Here is a 20,190-nt window from a genome sequence, read left to right on the forward strand (position 1 = left end):
TAATCATACTAACATATGCATACAGCTAACAGTCTTCTAAACTCTAGACGGTCTCCCTTCAGAACAGAAGGCTTACTGTCTAATATAGTCAAGATTTGCTTACTGTCTAATATAGTCAAGACAATGTTTCCCTCCAGGCCAAAGGTTAGGCAGATTTCCTTATCGTCCACTATAAAATATCCTGGTTCCCAAGCTCAGGGCTCGTCAGCTTTGTGTGTGCACCATCTACCTGGCCCCCACTGCATTGCCCCTAAGGGTCTTCAGGGGAAAGGTAAATCTATACAAACATGAAGTCATGCTGCTTGCTGTGACATAACTAATGAAATCTACCACCTGTGACCCAGGAGTTTCATGTCCTTTGCCAGCATTCATGAAGTTGTAGCAGTCTAACTTCTTAGCTCGCAAGTAGGGTACAATGTGGGTGCCTTCAAGGTTGTTTATACAAACACGTGCATGTGTGTGTGGACACGTGCTCACACACCCACATAAACTTTAAGAAGGTGATAAGAGCTCAGAAAAATATTAAGATAGGTAAGGGGGGTAGTCCAATAGTGTTTTGAGGGGAGCATTTTTACATCAGGTGGTCCATATATCTGAAGAGATGATATTGGATAGGGACTCATTAAACCAATTGAAAAAAACCCATGCAATGATCAGGGGAAGCACATTTCAGGTGAAAGAAAGAACAAATGCAAAAGCCCTGAGTCAGGAACAAAACATCAAAAAGCAAGGTCTAAACCTAGGTTCCAGTAGGGAGTGTGAACAGATGAGGTCAGAGAGGCAGTGAGGGACCTGAATTTGAAGAGTCCTGTAAACTACTGCGAAGAGTTATCAGTGGAAGCCATTAGAAGCTTCTGAGCAAGGTGCTGCCATTATCTTATTTACATGCTTTTGAAAGGTCCCTGTGGCTACTGGGCGGAGAACTAACTGGTTGGAGGTAAGGTGTGGGGATAGGAAGAACAGAAATGGAAGCAGGATGATCATTTATCAGATTATTCCAATAGTCCAGGTTTTGACCAGGATGGTAGTGGTTGAATTAGTAAGAAACATTTGGAATCTATTTGAAAATGCATCAAAACAAGAAGATGAATTAATGGATGCCTAGAGGAATGGGTAAACGGATAGATATGTGGTAATCAAGTATAGTAAAAAACGGTAGAATCTACATGGCAATATGAGTGTTCACTGTAAAATTCAGCTATGTTGCATGTTTGAAAATGCTTATATAAAAATGTTGGGGAAACACTCACAAACACACGCATAAAATTTTAGGTATCAGGGTATATTTCAAAGGATTTACTAACAAGTCAGATATGGGCTGTGAGAACAAGTCAAAAATGATTCCTAGTTTTGGGTCATGATAAAACTGTGAATAGTGATGCCATTCACTGAGCTGGAGATGACTGGAAGGAGAAGCCAATTCTATCCCTGGCTTGAGTTTGGTATATTCATTTTAAAAATTATTTTATTGAGGTATAATTGACATACAACATTATATTAGTTTCAGGTGTAGAACACAATGACTCGCTATTTGTATACATTGGGAAATGATCACCACAACAAATCTAGTTACTATCCAAGTCTGATATATTCTTCTTAGATATCAAGCAAAGATGTCATGTAGTCAGCTGGATATGTTAAGTAATGTACGGGCGCTGGAGATACCATGGTAAATAGAAGAGCCAAGTTGTAATCTCATGGAATTTACATTCTTCCACAAGTGATTAGGGCAATTTGAGAAGTATCAGAATAAAGAAGTATTTAAAACCCATGCGACCAGATGAAAGACATTAAGGATTAGGTGCAAATGGAGGAAAAAACACTAAGGATTGAGGCCTAGATCACTCCAATGTTGTTTTGTTAGAGACAGGTTTTTTGGGTGAATATGCTACACTTTAGATGCTATATTAGACTTCTGCTATGCTGAAACATTGCCAGAGTTTATGGAAATTTCCCCTTAAAAGACTTTATGTCATCATTCATTCATGCTTCACTCAATAATTTAAAAAAGAAGAAAATCATTAACAACATCAATGTATTGATTTGGGTTGACAGGGCTATACCTGGAAACACTATAAGAAGCATAACAATACTTCTCTTTGAAAATAAATCTCTAATATAGCACTCTATAACTTTCTGCTAGAACTCAGGTCTGTAGACGTCTGTCTGCCTAAACTGGAAAAAGAACTATATAAGTTTGCATCAAGCTCTATAGGATTGTAAAAGAAAAACGATGAGTCAAGACCCCAACTGGGTATATCCAAAGTTAAAATATTATTAACATATCTCCTTTAAATGCAGATTTTCTAAATTGTTATCCAAGACACCTCTCACCTATTTTCTTCATTCTTCAAATATTTCTTTAATTCTTTCCACTGGGTCCAAAAAAGAAGGAGGGGAAGGAAGAAATGAAGGCGGAAGAGAAAGAGGTGGTACAGGAGGAGTAGGAGGAGAGCTAGGAATAGAAATAAGTAAAAGGAAAATCTGGGCTTCCCTGGTGGCGCAGTGATTGAGAGTTCGCCTGCTGATGCAGGGGACACGGGTTCGTACCCCGGTCCAGGAGGATCTCACATGCCGCGGAGCGGCTGGGCCCGTGAGCCATGGCGGGCCCGTGAGCCATGGCCGCTGGGCCTGCGCGTCCGGAGCCTGCGCTCCGCAACGGGAGAGGCCACAACAGTGAGGGGCCTGCGTACCGGGGGGGGGAAAAAAAAAAAAAAGGAAAATCTGTTTTTTCTAACTCTTCAAAAATCAAATTGCACATAGGAAGTAATAAATAAATAACTCCTATGGACTGCAGGAGCTACTGAAGCAGATATTACTGAACACACATCCTACATACGTAAGCTCCCTTCATTACTATATATGTGTCCAAACGTAGGCAATGTTCTTACATATCCATATTTTTATTAGCAAAGATGCTATTTTATACAGGTTGCTCAAGGATGCAATAACTAGAATTTTTTTTTTTTTTTGGTATAATCATGACCTTTTTTTTCTTTAACATACTCTTTTCTCTATGTATTAAGAAATCTTTTTGGTTTATGGTCCACATGTTGCCTAGAATCAAAGGTTATTCAAACAAAGCCAATTCAAACGTGGTATTAGTGTATAGTTGCAAGAAGAAATTTCAGGTTACTTATATGCAATTTAAGTTCTGAAATGGACTACATACAGCTACAATAATGAGTCCATTACTGAAAGAAGCACTTTAGCAAAACCTATAAACCTATATGAGATTATATATCTGCACCATGCACACGTATCATCTTTCTCTCTCCAAATATCACAAGTGCCATTTTCATTTTAGAACAGTTAAGGATTGAAGACAAGAAATATTTTCATCTTAAAAACATCTTTTCGGGCTTCCCTGGTGGTGCAGTGATTGAGAGTCCACCTGCCAATGCAGGGGACACAGGTTCGTGCCCCGGTCCGAGAAGATCCCACATGCCACGGAGTGGCTGGGCCCGTGAGCCATGGCCGCTGAGCCTGCGCGTCCGGAGCCCATGCTCCGCAACGGGAGAGGCCACAGCAGTGAGAGGCAAAACATCTTTTCACCAGTATTGTAAAATTATTGAACTGACACAATGTATTTAATATAGATATAATCCAACAGTCTTGTGACAGTTCATATTAGTTCCCTGTAAATGATTACAAAACCATATTCTTATTTAAAAATAAAGAAAATCTGGAGAACAAAGGCTAAATTCAATACATATTCTCATACATAATAGTGAGGAAAAATCTGCATTTGGTTAATTAATCTGTATCGAATGAGATAATCTTTATTTACATCCCAAATAGAAAAGTTTGCCTGTAGTTCTCAATTAACTTAATATTTATTCTCTACAGATTCCTACAGACACAAGATACAGAAAAATCATAAATAATAATGGCACATAACTTTCATGAGGATGCAAAACTCTAACATTTTTCATATACTATAAAAATGCACATATAAATAACCCACCAAGCAAATTTCAATGCAAATCTATGTATCATTTGTCACTGAATAAAATTAATTTCTGTGTCTAGCACAAGGAGAGTCAGTATATCTTTCAAATGGTACAAGCTTCTCTAAATTTGAAATTCATGGGGAGAATAAGCACACACTTCTAAGAAGGATAATAAGTAACTAGAAATCATAGAACCCTGGAAAAGTAAGAAGGCTTAGAGATCCTACAAACAACCCCCTCATTATATATGTAAACACACAATCCCAGTGTGTTGAAATAGCCTAGAGGGCAGTGTTGTCTACATCCCCAATTTTTAACAATCCCCATGGAGGGGCTGTCATCATTAGGGGGTAAACCAAGGGCAATCCAATGTCAAACATATGACTTGCATACTAATTCAGTAAGTGTCCACAGTTTCCATTGCTTTGGACATAGTAGATGCTAAATACAAAAACTAGTTTCACACACACAAGAATTTAATACTACCTTTTCAACTCCTCAATCTTGGGCATTTTTCACTACATTACTATGAACGTTGCTGCACAGTTATGGCCCAGACACAAATTACCCCCTTATCCTATAATGTTAAAACAGAACAAAGGTCCTAGGTGTATCTGTGGGACAGGAAGGGCAAGGTGAGTGGAGAGCGGGAAAGAAGGGAGGGAGCTAGGATACGAAGGAGGGAGGGAAGGGGAGAAATGATGTCTTGCTACTGCTGTTCCAGCAGCAAGGTGGTTAATTGCATTTGTTTCATATATCTCCAAACACCCTGGTACATTAATTACATTCTGTAACACCAAGCTCTTCTGATTCCCTCTGTCACTTCCACTGAGCAATTTAATTGTATTCCAGCTAGCTACACAACGACTGAAAAAAAAAACAACAACTTGGTGATAGTTCTGTAATCTAATATATAGTTTATAATGCATTTCTGGCATTGCAGTATATAAATTCATGGTTTGTGAGGACATATCCAAAAAGTTATATTAAAGTCTTATTGTGACAATCAAAACACTTGGGACAAAACCTTTTTGTGATTGTCATCTAAATGTATTACAAAGGTAAATGTATTGAAGAAGAAAATGTCTGGTGAATGATTAGATATGATTAGAGATATTGCCACAGTAGAATTCACAGTGATTTACTCCTATACATCTACTACTTAGAAGGGAAAAAAGAAAAAAGCAGTGTGCCCACATGAACGCTCGCCTACTATCGCTGGGGGGCATGGGTACTTATGTAGTCCAGGATTGAAAACAGCCACTTGACTGAAGGTAAACTCATCCTTCTTGCCTCATGTTTATAGAAGGGCTTCCTTTTTGAGTCTGATACATGGGGCTCTGTGCAACAGCCGCTGCCAGGAACAAAGTTAGCTCCTACAGGCGGGCAAAAATAGGCAGTGTCCCAAATAATGACTTCGTCCACAATGCAAATACTGGAGGAAAGTTTATGTAGCAACAAGCTACTATAATGGCTCAAGTATCTGGACCAATACACCTCAGATTATTTATAAGTACAGTAATTAAAAATCTAAAGTACTACAATCCACACATGCAGGCAAAAATATCATGCTCTAATCTTCTCTTTAGACCAATTATTTCTATTGATGTGAAAATTAAAGTCTCTAGGTTAATACCAAATTGTTCTTTTGACTTTCTTCTTTGGAACAAACAAACAAAAAAGCATGTTAACGATTCCTTCCACTCATCATTCAAAAGAGCTACAAAAAAGGATTTTGCAATCCTCCCACAGGAAACTGACATCCTATGAAAATACCCCAGGAAACCAAATCTGAACAAAAGACAGGAGAATCAGAGGCAGAATGCTGTCTGCTTGACAGACTGACTCAACCTAGAGAGAGACACCTACAGCACCTGTTTCAGATCCCCATTGTGTTTGCCACTAGGGACTGAGCTGAGCGTTCCGTACCCACAGCCAGCCCACAGCTTCTGCTTCCCCCTTCCTGGAGCCTCGCCCTGTCTTACTTTTGACAGTTTTCTCCCTATGATCTAAATCTTCATTCTGATATCACGCTAGGAGAGCACTTACCAGCACGCAGGTGATACACATTGATCCCTGAGATCCCTGACTCAAATTCCTAACCTACTGCACCTTCACTGGGGTATCTATTACTTACTTCACTTGAATTTCTAAGCCAAAGTTCAGATACAAGAACAAACCCCAAATGGAGAACAAGCACAAGAGTATTAGACTCGTTCACGAGATTTACTTTCACATTTCTTTTTCTAACAAAACTGAGAGCCCATCATTTATTACCCAACTCCTCAATTAATTAAGTAAATTACAACAATAGGTGACTCCTAACACGTTCCATCTGCAGCAGTTTAGAAACAAAAGACTTAAAACCTCTGCTTCCCCCAAAGCCCCCATGCCTGGCCAAAAGGGACCAAAGGATATAATGTCATTTTATTTATAGCCCACGTCCAACTCAGAAAGAAATGTTGGGGTTTTTTTTTTGGGGGGGGGAGGGACAGGATAGAAACATTTTAACTTACCATCAACCCGAACATATAAAAATCCACAGAGCAGTAGTTGTGTAAACATCAGCCGACTCATTTTGACATATTAAAAAGGATCCAGATTGTTTAAGAAACCAATCCCAGAGAGCAAAAGTACAAAAATAAGTATCAAAAAAAGAGGTAGGTCCAAAGTTTAGACTTTTCTAGCTGCTAATTAAGTCAAGAAGAGCAAATGGCAAGATCAGAAGGGGTTAGTGGAGAGGTCTTGAATAGGGCACATTTAGATCCATCCAAATTAACAGAGAGCACTCCCAAGGCTGCTGTATTTCCTCACTGTGGCTTCCTAAATTCCCACGAATTCAGCCCAGCCGGAGGGATTATTCAAGTGTGTCTAACCCCCTCTCCTCAGGCTTCATGGCAATCCAAAGCCAAGTTCGTTCTTCAGAAGTCAAGAAGATGACGGGAGAGGAAAAAGACCTAATTCCTAGAAAGTGTTCCACAAACTTGCCAGCGCGCTGCCGAAAAAAAACATTGGCCTGCCCACTGGTTTCCTTTCCCCCGGTCTCCGTCTGGGTAGCAGCTCCACGTCCAGAGTTTTTTCACTAAACTTCCATAACAAGGATGTGTCAAAGCAACACTTTGCAGGCGGGCCGATTTGGCGGCCCTCTCCTTTGCAACCTCGTTGCCTCCCTCCACCTCTCTCGTTCCCGAAAGAGAGGCAAAGGGAAATAGGGACGAGGCGGGTGGAGAATCCGAACTCCTACGTGGTGGGGCTGCAGGGAGGGAGGGAAGGCGGGAGGGATAGAGGGGCAGGGCTGAGGCTGCTGCCACCCCCCCGCGGTGCCGCCTCCGAGCGGCTGTGAACCCGGGCGGCGGCAGGCGGCGGGCGGGTGCGGAGCGGGGCGGGTGAGCCCAGGGGCCCAGGAGCGGGAGAGCAGGGGAGCGCGCGGTCCAGCCGCCCGCCCGGGTCTAGCTGCCAGTCCACCTGGTACGGCCGCCGCCGCCGCTGCCGCTGCTCCCGCGGCCCCGCAGCAGAGCGTCCGCCTCCTCCTGCAGCTGCCGCGGGTGGAAGGACTTAGAGGGAAGGCGAGGAGGCGGGAGGGGAGGGGAGGAATGAAAGCTGCTTGGAGTCTGCCCCGGGGAGGGGGGCGGGGGGTGATGAGGGGGTGCACGGAGCCTCCACTTCCACGCTCCTCCACCCGCCCGCACAGGGGGCGCCAGCCCGCTGGGCAGTGGGGGAAGGGGGAGCTGGAAAGCCTAGAGTCCTAGTGGGACAGAAATTAACAAATTCGGACGAGGCTACCGGTCAACTCCTTCCCCTTCTCTGCGCCTCGTCGTCCCCCCCTGCTTCCCGCCTCGGGAGGGGATAGGTGGGCTCTAGCCTCCTGCCCTTCGCCGCGTCCCGTTTAATGGGCAGGTAATTTTCTCGGTGAGCGATTTCATGGAAGCCCTTCCTAATTATTCATCCCTCCGTCTGCCGGAGATGCACACGCTTTCTGGAAAAAGATCATCCGTCCAGGACCCCGGGTGCAGCCTCATTACCCGTTAAAATCACACAAACATTCACTCTTCACCTTTTAGCAAAATGAGAAGCTGAGCGGGAGGGAGAAAAGGAAAGGAAACAATATAACCACCTCTTGGAGCGGAAAGGTTGGGTCGGGGTGCTTTCTCCGTCGTTAAAAAGGCACAAAAAAGGGGGGGGAGGGAGCTGTACAGAAATCCGTAGTCTCCACTGGCTTGTTTTAGCCAAGATCTATGGCCCCCTGAGGAATCCCGGGTGGGGGGGAGGGGAAGGGGTGGCATCCCCTCTCCTGTTACTCAGTTGCCTTATGACCCCCTCAAAGATGAATTTGACGCGGGGCTGAGGGATGCCAGGGAGTTCAGAAAACGCTTAGGATGGAGAAAGGAGATCAGGGAGCTTGGGTGCGGGGGACCGGTACCCGAAGTTATTACCCTCCAGAGACTATCACCTCCGAAAGGAAGTTCGGAAAACCTGAAAACCCAACTGAGCTAACGAAGCTCAAAAACAGCTGAATTGCAGCCCAAAGATGACAAAATCCTGAAAATTAAGGCAGAACCCACCAAGTGAATGCCATTCAGGACCGGGAAGATTAAGGCAGCCCACATTAGATCAAAGGGATGCTAGTGTCTGGGGTGCCACTGGTGTGGCCGGTGGAGCCCGGCCCACGTGTGATCACAGACTCGCTGGTAGTTGTTTGATGCTAGTTCGGATGATTACAAGGCGAGTTATAAGAACTCGCGCAGGTTCCCGAGCCGAGCTAAAAGCTGGATGGTGAGTCTTTAGTTCCCCCTACTGGAAAATATTAGAAAAGATTCTTTCTGTTCGTGGCCTTGTGAAGCAGTTTGAAGAAGAGCCTTTGTCTGGTGGTACATTTTGGTGTTGCCACTCAATTTAGCGCTCCCTTGCCTCTTATGGATGTGATATTGTGTGTTTCAAAAAAAAATGGTCAGTGACACACAAGTAATTAGGAGAGTTTTTATGGCACCTCTGCATGCTTGAAAATTATGGTAATGAAATAGTCTTGCAGAAGAATAAAACAAGCCACTCTTCTTGTGAAGCATTAAGAGTAATTTCAGCACAATTTTTATATACATTATTTAGTTGTTTTAAAAAAGTGCATTAGCGTGCTGAAGTTAAATCACTTGAATTCTCACAGTAATGATTTCTAAATGTATTATTCTTTTACCACTCTAAGAAAAGAAGTGGGGAGGGGAGGGCGAGACAAGTTCACATGCTTTTTTTTTTTTTTTTTTTAACCCAAAGGGCCAAGTCTAACTTAGATGATATGGTGGTCATGGAAAATGACAAAATTCATTGGATTAATATCTCTCTTATCTATCTTTAATGTTGCCAAATAATTTATAATTCTTTAAATTTTTCATTTTAAACATTCTGATTGATTAGATTTAAAATCAGGGATTACAAAGCCTACTTTATTCCTCTAATGCACCACCACCACCACCACCACCCAATTTCTATTTCAAATTTCCCTACATGGGTACAACAGAAAATATTCTGAAAGTAAAGTCTCCCTAATAATAATGCAGAAATTAACAAATCATATAGACTTAAAGCTCTTTAATTTTAAGATAGATCTCAGAAAGGAAGATATTGGGACATTTCATCTTGAAGAGTTTTGTCATGGCTATTCATCTGGAGGGAAGAAGGTAGATTTGACTTCATATATGTTACACTCAACCATCTACAAATGCCTTTCCTTAGGTGATCTATAAAGTCACTCAGAGGCAGAAAGGGTGTGCGTGGGAAGTTGGAGGAGGGTAGTTTGAAGGAGAATGACCTAGCAATTGCTGTTGTTCCCTAGGGCAGAAAAATGTTACCTCACATCTCACAGAAAGTTGTCCTTGTATAGAGTATGACAAATGACCTCACACAGAGAAAAGATTTATTTAAGAGACATTCCTTTGGTTACATTTATTTGGCATTTTGGACCAAGCATCATCATTTTGCATTCATACTTTACTTACTAAAGGTGACAAAACACACCATTGATTTCAGTCTGGTGCCATCTTTTTGCAATACATTACCTACATTATTTAATAATGTCTGTAACAAAGGAATTTAGGGGTCTATGTTTTGTGATTTTTCTTGAAGGTAAGTTCATAAATGATGTTTAAAAAGAATACTCTGTCAGTCTCATTTGACATAAAATGTGACCAAGGAAAACTGATAACTTTACATATAAGACTCTCATACCAAGTGATGGTTCAAGATTATGACCAAAACTCTCAACACTAACAGTTACTGTAAGAGTCTACAGACAGAAATGTAATATGGACAACAATAAGTCCAAGGGGAACAAAGACACTACCTTCTGGGAGGTTTGATAAGATCTGTATTAGAGAAAAGTTTACATTTCTATTAAATTTAACACACTTTTAGTGAGCAGTGTCTATAGAAGAAATGGATTCCTCACTTGGTTTTTCTAAAAGGAAAATCTTTAAAACCTGAACATTCTAGTAGAAGTTGGAAATTCAATTTTAGTAGTGCTTTAGCTAAAAAAATTTTTTTTAGGTTTTCATTAAGACAAAGCCAGAAATAGCTTAGAACAATGAAGCACCCGCATCGCCAGATTAGAAGGTTTAAGATACATAAAATTAAATGGGCACTTAGCTACAATATCTTCCCAAATATCAACTGTTTTTTTTTTTCCTTCTCTAAACAAGCTGCTAAGTAGAAAATGTACACGGAAATCTATGTAAAACCTGGAATGGTATTATTATGTGCTCAAAATGTGCCTACCAGATAAATATATATTTTAAGATATCTAAAGACATCTATGTGTAGGAGACTATAATTAACCCTAATTGGGGTAAGGTGATCAAATGATCTTCTCTGTGATTGCACTTCTGAGTTGGCATTCCTGGAGAAACATAAAATACTCATCTGAAGCCAATCTGCACAACATAAGATATAAAATATTAAATATTTCTTTTCCATACCAGATTCCCAAAGGATGTGGTATAATTTGAAAAACCCCAATCTATTTATTTTTTACTCTTTCCATCATGCCCTCATTATAGTTGCAAGGTGGTATACATAGGTAAATTAACTGATCCCTGATAATAATTTTAATATCTACTATGAAGTGGTGAGCACTTGCTATATGGCAGGAATTGTTCTAGTTTTTAAAAATTCATTAAATCATTTAAATCCTATGAGAGCCTTATGTGGTTGATATTATTCCCATTGTACAGATGAGAAAACTGAAGTTTAGATATCTAACCCAAATTAATAAAAAGTGCAATCTTCCTTTGAATCCAGATCTCTCCACAAAATCTATGCTCCTAAGGGTTTTAAAATATCTTCCACATTGTAGAAACACTGTAACACTTTAATAAATTGCTTTGATTGATTAATTTAAGATCTGGTACATCAAAACATATAGAAATACATAATCGGTTTTTGTTACCAAAATTGAAGAATATTTTTTACAGCCAGAAGACCATTTGTTATCAGTTCAGTTTGAATTTTTCTATATAAGATTGTCTTACCATACTATGCAGAAACAACACATTTACATGAAACGTATGGGTTACTATCTACAAAAGAACACAGGACAATTAAAATAAGCGAAGCATTAAAAATCCAGATCAGAGAAGAATGACTTATGTGCTCTTAGGTTATTCTTCTTTTTATTACACTCCAACTTGTTGCAAAACGATTTGAGGAAGCCAAGATAAATTGCATTTTGTTCTTCTGAAATATGTTCTAAGTATCTGATTTCAGTCAATTCATTTTCGATATTCACTAATACTCTGTAAGTAATCAGTCTGCCTATCTATGTATCTATCTATGATTAGTACTTTTGGTACATTACATGGAGTTATTAAAATATTCCATTCTTAGAGATCTGAGATTTAAGTTGACTGAAATGTAGCAATATATCACAAAAACAAAGTATTTTCTACCAAATACCGTCATTTGTGGTCAAGAAGAATTTTTCTTTTTTTTAGAATTAAAATCAATTTGGAAAATTATTTTCTATCTTGATTGAAAACTTCAGTGATACTTCCAAACTTAACATAGCTTTTGATTAAATAAAATATTACATTAAGTGTTAATAATAAATAATATCGAGGCATAATTTCTCTAAGTGTGTATACCTTAAAATTTAGAATTTTTTAAAACACATAAAGCTATTTCGGAGTTCATCAATGAGATTTTATCTCCTTAAGGTCAGTACTCCTCATTCTGAGGTTGTCCGTTACCCCCTTCCCTCCGTTTAAGTGATCTATGAAACCACAACCTCAGCCCATAAATTAAAAAGTAGCTCTTTGGTGGGGAAGATAACCTTTCATCTAGATTAGGAAAGCGTTCTTAGAAATAAGCAGAATTGTCAGTCTTGCCAAGATAGAAATTATTTACAGGTGCACCTCCGTCTATGATGCCTCTGACCATAACAGGCTAGGCTTCCTATCCCTGCATAGTCTTTTACTGCTGGTTATTTTATCATCTCTATTTAAAGCTCTCGAGTTCTAATTTTAGTATACAGCCTAATTCCAATGATGTTAAATAATACACTTTTTGCTATTTTTATATCACAACATAATGAACCCAGGAAAATCCCTTTGATTTTTTGCCAAACTATTCCAAGTCCATCTGCTCCAACCTGGGCTTTGTATAATTGAATTTTAGCAACACAACTGTAATCCTAATAAGAAGGTTTCTCTAAAAATCCAAAACAGAATTTTTGTTGTTCTTAAGAAGAAGGGATTGTCAAAGATTTAGGAAAAGATTCATCATACCTATAGGCCAAAATTTTTAGCTATCTGCTCACTGAGTTGTCTTTTAGACTATTTAACAATGGATTCTTCAAATTCAAAAGAAGTTGCTTACTCTCTCTTAACAATAATATCATGGAATTAATCCAAGGGCACATGTAATCCAATTGAACTGCCTATGGTTCTGTCATACAGAAGAACTAATCTGCTCGGGAGCAAATTCTGATTTTCTTCCAATATCCAAATTATCTTATTTCTGCCTGATAAAATAACTTCTGGCTGCCTGCAGAGTTCTTGAAGTCCTTCTACAACGAGTACTACGTTTTCAGTTGTTAGATACCAGCAGGGAGGCTAGGTAATATAATTTTGCTTTAAAAAGTGAGAGATGTAAATACACATTCTCTTACTAAAGTGATAAAGTGAAATATCTGGGGACTTCCCTGGGGTCCAATGGTTAAGACTTCACCTTCCAGTGCAGGCAGTGTGCGTTCAATCCCTGGTGGGGCAGCTAAGATCCCACATGCCTCGTGGCCAAAAAACCCAAAACATAAAAAAGAGAAGCAATATTGTAACAAACTCAATAAAGACTTAAAATGGTCCACATCAAAAACAAATCTTTTTTTAAAAAGTGAAATATCTGGAAAAGTTGTCATGGTACAAGTTTAGAAACAAAACTACAAATGAAGGAATAATATGACATATAAAGTACTTCAGATCAAAATATTTCAATTTGGATAAAAAGTCTCTCTTAAGCAGTTTCTAGTGATTCATCATTTACTAAAAAGCAGTATAGGTATAAGTGACTTTTGTTTTCTGAGTACTTTTGGCTTTTCCATTATATACTAATACTAATGTAAAAAGATCGAAAAATCAAATCATTAAAATTGAAAAATGCTAGTGTAGTTTTTGACAATTTCATACAAACGGTATGGTCCTCCTATCAAATTGGCTTGTTCTAATTTTTAATATACTTTATTTTCAATGACTAGCTCTTTATATTTAGTAGGAGTACACAATTTAAATGTTTATCTAATGTAAGCTATATTGAGCATCTAAAAATTAACTTAAAATTTTTAGCAATGAGAGAAATGTTTCACCAACTTTCTATTCTTTAATTTTTCAAAGACTACTAATCTATGATCCTTTCCTTCGGCAATCTAGCAATCATGAGTGTTTGAAGCACTGATTGCTATAGACAGGGTCAATGAAAATTATATAGCATGATGAGCACTGTGGGATTTTTCTTTCTTTAGCTTGTCTCTACATCTGGCTTAAGTTCAGGTTATTACTTACCTATTATTTTGTTCCTCCCTTCTCTACTTCCCACCAAGCACACACATTAAAAAGACATTATGTCACAAAGGTGGAGCAAAACTTTATAGGTGTATTGGTAGTCTATTTTCCAGCCTTTTTTTCTGAATCATGCTTAAATTATCAAAAAAGAGATGAAAACATTTTATTTTAAGACTTCCAGGAATTTCACAATATTCTTAAGTAAACCATTCACTCATCATTGGGAAAATTTTATTCTTCTCCAATCTAACTGTGAAGTAGCATTTCTACTTCATTATCCCTGGAAGGAGACGGAATGATGAATGAATGCCTAATTGGGGAAATTATAGAGCATGCTGGCTAAGAGCTGGAGCTCTGGAACAAGCAGATCTAACTTTGGTTATACCACTTACAGTGTGATCTTACAATTGTCTCAACCATAAAAAAAAGATTAAAATAGTGCCTACTCAGATGGGTGTATGAATGATGGTTTTAAAGAACTTGCACAGTGAACATCTTAACTGGTTTCCAACACTGAGGGTGTTGGAGTGTATTAATGAATCTCCTTCATGACGGCAGAGACAATGCTGTATGGCAACTTCGAATTATTTTCTTTCCTTCTTCTACTGAGAGCTTGGTTAAATATCCCAGCTCCCTTGCGGGTAGATATCATGTGACTGAGATGTGGCCAATGCAGGCACTTCTGGGACTGGCCTCTAAGATACCTCCCATAGCACCCCAGACACTTTATTCTATCATTCATTGGATGGCCAAACCCTGTAGAAAACACCAAACCACCAGATGGAATAAATGAGTCCCAGAATAAGTATGTAGAGCGAATGATCACACTCTCTCCTGAATGTTTTTCATTGAGTTGGACAAAAAAATAACTTATAATTATGATTATACTTAATAAATTATTGAAGTTTTTGTATTCTTTGTTTTAGCACTTAGCCTATTCTGACAAATATAATAAGCTATTTTGAATATCGCCTAAAGTTTAAATGGAAATGTGGTATTTATTTCTTCACAGGACATTGAACCATGATTAATATTAGAAAAATACCTAACTTTTAAAAACTATGTGGCAAGCACTTCAATAAGACTTTTTTGTTGATTGTCTTATTTAATATCACAAAGCATATGAGGGTAATGTTATTTTTAGCCCCACAGTTCAGAGTAGTTAATGAAAGCTCAAATTGAAAAAACTTTGAAAGTGTCATAATTTGAAACTAACTCATATTCAGTGTCAACAAACCTATGGTATCACGCAGGATAGACTAGGTTTTTCTATGGCAGAGTTTCTCAACCTTTTTCTCATGGTTACTCTAAGATACATTTTTAGGTATTTTTGTCCTAATCAGCTCCCCATGGAATTTAATACCACAGATACAGTACATATGTTTATGCGCTGCATATATGTATGTACTTTATACATAAAAAGAGTAAGATTTTGTTTGCCCTCCAAAACCAATTTTACATCACTGCCATTGAGGATGCATATTCTGCAAATACAAACAATTCCAAAGTCTTAAGCAATAAGGTTTATTTCTTGCTATATTGTGAGTCTATTGGAGACTGTTCTACATCATCCTCGTTCCAGGATCTAGGTTGCTGGAGCGCTCACTTTCTGAACAAATGGAAAAGCAGAATATGGCTGTTAAATTCCTTGGTTGGGGACGAATTACACTATTTCTATTTTGTTGCCCAAACAAGAAAAAGTATCCACCCCACTCCCCCTTTATGGATGTGAAGAAGCTGGAAATATTCGTTGATCAGCTCTATTTACCATCCCACATATCCACCCCCTGCAGACTTCCTTGCTTTTGGAAGGAATTATTTAAATTCATTATGGCAGTATAGGTTATTGCAGGCTAAAGAGAAACTCTAATTTATTACTATATGTTTTGGTACTGGGTTGAGTAGTGTCCGCCCAAAACCTCAGAATGTGTCCTTGTTTGGAAATAGGGTCTTTGCAAATTTACTCAAGTTAAAATGAATTTATGCTAGATTAGGATGGGCCCTAATCCAATGACTAGGGTCCTTAAGACAAGAGGAAAATTTTGACGCAGACACGGAAGCCAAAGGGAGAAGATAGCTATGTGAAGGCAATGGCAGAGATTGGCGTTATGCTGCTCTACACCAGGGAATGCTTGGAGCCACCAGACTCTGAAAGAAGTCAGAAGGGATTCTTCCCTAGAGCCTTCAGAACATGGTCCTGATTTTCTAGCCTCTGGAACTGTGAGAGAATAAATTTCTGTTGTTTAAGCCAACAAGTCTGTGGTACCTGTTATTGTAGCCCTAAGAAATTAATATAACCATTACAAGTTTTAATAAATTCAAACTGGGAAAATAACTTTTTGTTTATTAAAAGCCAAGTAGATGAATGATAGATTAGTAGAAATCTTGGGAAACACTGGTAATATGCATTCTAAGCCTATTTAAATCAAAAGTTTATCATAGGGCTTCCCTGGTGGCGCAATGGTTGAGAGTCCGCCTGCCGATCCAGGAGACACGGGTTCGTGCCCCGGTCCGGGAAGGTCCCACGTACCGCGGAGAGGCTGGGCCTGTGAGCCATGGCCACTGAGCCTGCGCGTCCGGAGCCTGTGCTCCGCAACGGGAGAGGCCACAACAGTGAGAGGCCCGTGTACAGCAAAAAAAAAAAAAAGTTTATCATATATATAGTCAAACAGACACATGTATGTCTAACACAAAGAAGACTAAACAGAGAGAAAAATTAAAATTTAAAAACTTTACTTTAAATGATCCATTTTAGAATTTCAGAATTGAATGATAGCCTTAAGATCATCTATTATAATCTCATTATATATCTCAAGGATGGGAGGCCAATTTAAATTAATAATAGATACCTTACCTTATTCATAAATTAGTTTTTAAAAAATTATATTAATTTAACTTAGAACTTTTGAGTTTAGATATTGTCTTTTGTTAATTGTTATTACAACTGCCAGTGATTTCCTGATTAAAATTTAATTTATACATATTAGTCCATTTAAAAATCTTTGTATATTTAAAATATATCAAAATTTAAAAATAACTCTATACCATAAAAATGTTAGAAGAAATACTAAATAACTATAGTCTCTATACAAAAATACTAAATAAAAATATTCGATCCTGGTCTTATTAATGCTTATTACAGAATGCCTATTGCAAAATGTAGTAAAGATTATCCCAGAACCAGATTTACACAACTGCCTATGGCAATAAATAGAAGACTTAAGTCATTTCCTCTGTTGATTATTTAATATCGTCTTAGAGGGAAGGCTTAATTCTCATCTTTGTACAGCTTTTCTGTTTTAAAATAAAGAAAAGAATTAGCCAAATCTCAATTTCTATGTCACTAGTCCACTTCCTGCACCAGTTTTCTTCTATATTCAATTTTTTTTAATTCAAAAAAGAAAATACTCTCTAAACTTAGAAGCTCCCCAAATTATGAAACATAATTTTTGGCAACTTTTTCATATGTACATTAGCCCCAACAGAAGCCAGCCAGTCACCAAAATTACTAACAAGCAGTAACACACACACACTCACATGCTGGGCCTCTTACATCAAGTTGAAGGAATACAGTCTCATCGGTCTATTAACTTTCAATCTAAAGCAACATCCGTAACAAAGATTGAAACATATCACAAGCTATATTCATACAGAGAAACATATATGAAATGAAGACCAACTTCTGAACTAAATTCATAAATAGACATGCTATAAATCAATGAAACTTTGCACTACACTCAGTGCTATGTGTTGCACTGAAACCTCAGGGTGAAAGAGAGGTGCTAGGAAGGAGAGAGAAATTATCGGATGTCTTATAGACACCAAAGTAATGAAACAGGGAAGTCAGATGTTAGAAGATTTTGAAAAGGAAGAAAATATTCCACATATATTGAATCCCATTTATGGTAGCACGGAGCCAGAGGTGGAGGTAAGTGAGAAGCCTCAGGTGCATAGAATCAAGATAAAAGTAGACAAGAGATGTCAGATGGTCTTGTAAAGTTCTCGGAGGACTGAGATGAAAGACAAAGAAAAGACTGTTCACTATGAACAACAAAAAATTGAGGCTCTGAGAAATTAAGTAACTTTGACAAAAGAGTACAAAAATAAATGAGCGCTGAGACCTGACTGACATCAGAATCTATTTCATTTCCACTAAACCGTGTTAACTAATTTAATGTTAATCATTGCTTTCTGGCTATAGAGAGGGTGTGCTGAACATTTTTAACTTGAGAGAAGCGTTGGCAATTAGTGAACTAGGGGATTTCAGGAGCAGTTCCTTGTTTGTTTGCCTCAATCAGTTATGAAAAGGAGTAATGAAATGAAATAGAAGAAAAGGAAAACAACGGTGAGAGGACAGAAAAACAGGAGGGTAAGGAAGGAGAGAGGAGTGTTTGATAAGCTTGGTTTCACTAAAAAAAAAAAAATACCTAGAGAAAGCCATGTGATTTGATATTCTTTGGGCTTTTAATTTTGCTTTGCAGCTCTTATTAAGTATTCTTTCTGATTTCTTTCTACCCACTTGACTTTTGTCTTGTAAGAAAACTGAGATGTAGCCTCATTTGTGCACACCACAGAACTTCTGAGCCAGCTTAGCCGTCATGTTTCCCCCTCCACTTAATTAAATATGCAAAGTGGGTTAGAGAGTAGTGCTTGACTAATACCCTTACTAGAGTTCTGAGTTTGACCCTGTCTGGTCCTTAAGCTAGCTCTCAGTGCTTAGAGGACTATGCTAACTGCTGTAGTTTAATAAAGTACCACGCTGTCAAAGATGGTTGTTAACAGTTCCTTTTATATGACCTTGGAAGAGTTAAACTTAGGCAGTGCATGTAGCAATTTCCTATTCACAATTTGGTTTTGCATTTATTGTCCAATTGACTGTTGCTGCTATATATGCTCTCTGGGGTGTCCAAACTAGAAATGTCTGTGTATGCTTTGCATGAGCTTTGGAAGCAGTGGTTGAGCGATTTAGTATCAGCCCCTCTAACGTACACAATGCCAGTCTCCTGGAGATGTCACTTTCTGAGTGTTTGGTCCATGAGCCTGACAAGAGAGCTAACTGCATTAGGGGCTTCAGTGGGATTCTTCTACCTGTTTCCCTCAGACTGAGATTTTCTTTTTTTTTTGGTAATATGATGTTGTCATCACTATTGTCATCAGAAAGACATATAGAGGGATTTGTTAACATTATTGTTTTTCAGACTTCTATATTAATTTTCCTTGAAATAGTATTGCTTCAACTGAAAAATACAATTATATATTGCCCTGTCTCCAGAAACGCTTATAAATTAGAATTGATGTTTGAGCTACATGACTTTTTATGGCTGATGTAATTTGCTTTTTTATCTGAATGCTTGATAAGTAGCAGTTTGACTCTATTCTTCTAGTTACAAATCCATTAACCTCACCCTTAAAAAGCCGTTGCTTTATAATACTAGCTTTTACATCAAAGACAAACCCCAAAATATATCATGTTAGTCAACATGCTCGCACATATTTCTGGATAGGTCACCTAGATATGATGAGGTGCACTAATTAAAATAAAAAAGATTGGGGGGAAAAGGATTCATTCAAATCACTCAACAAATTTTTATTGAGTGCTGTTACATGCCATCCTATAACAGAAATGTCTGTCTCAGACTAGTCTCCTTAAGAGCAGACATTCTATTACTTATTTTGCTCATGTAGAAAGCATGGATTTCAGCTCTTGTAGCAATAATCGGGCCTGAGCCCTTTGCAAAAGATAAAGAATCACTGCCTCAAGTTTCAGATTCTGTGACACAAAGTTACTTTGAAAGCTATGATATGAAGTGGTGTTTATTTTGATAGTCTTCCATTGGCACATCTGGTCTAATCCATCATGCTTGTATTTATGGGAAGCTGTTAGAATGTTAGCAGTTGTTCTTCAGGGCCAAGTGTAGACTGAAAAGTTATGGACATTCCTGGTAGCTGGCTCATCTCTGTGACATTACATATGTATAAAGTACCTGCTTTATTCTAATATCACAACCCTCTATTAAAATAAAAAAGGATACTAGCATCCCTGATATAGCACAGCTTATGATGATACAGATATGGCTATCATAAAGGTCAAAGTTTAACCCTGGATGTTAAGTGGTCTGGAGGGATTCCATGAAGTTTTATTATTAGAAACCTACAGGACTGAAGGAGACTACAGTAGGCTCTCAACATTAAAACAAAAG

At 38.3% G+C, this 20,190-nt stretch overlaps 1 protein-coding gene across 11 annotated transcripts in view; it reads right to left on the reverse strand.

Annotated features, from left to right (window-relative positions):
- The window catches only part of ROBO2 (roundabout guidance receptor 2), a 1,654,780-nt gene that overhangs the window by 585,839 nt on the left and 1,048,751 nt on the right, over positions 1 to 20,190 (reverse strand). The window contains exon 1 of one of the 11 annotated variants that reach the window (XM_067739211.1): positions 6,470 to 7,196. The exons of the other annotated variants lie outside the window; for them this stretch is intronic. Coding sequence (XP_067595312.1) covers positions 6,470 to 6,530 — 61 coding nt within the window. The 5' untranslated portion in view covers positions 6,531 to 7,196. Of the gene's footprint in view, positions 1 to 6,469; positions 7,197 to 20,190 lie in introns of those variants that run through there. 11 annotated transcript variants of the gene reach the window in all.

Source organism: Pseudorca crassidens, chromosome 5 (genome assembly GCF_039906515.1).
Source record: "Pseudorca crassidens isolate mPseCra1 chromosome 5, mPseCra1.hap1, whole genome shotgun sequence".
In the NCBI taxonomy this organism is placed as follows: Eukaryota; Metazoa; Chordata; class Mammalia; order Artiodactyla; family Delphinidae; genus Pseudorca; species Pseudorca crassidens.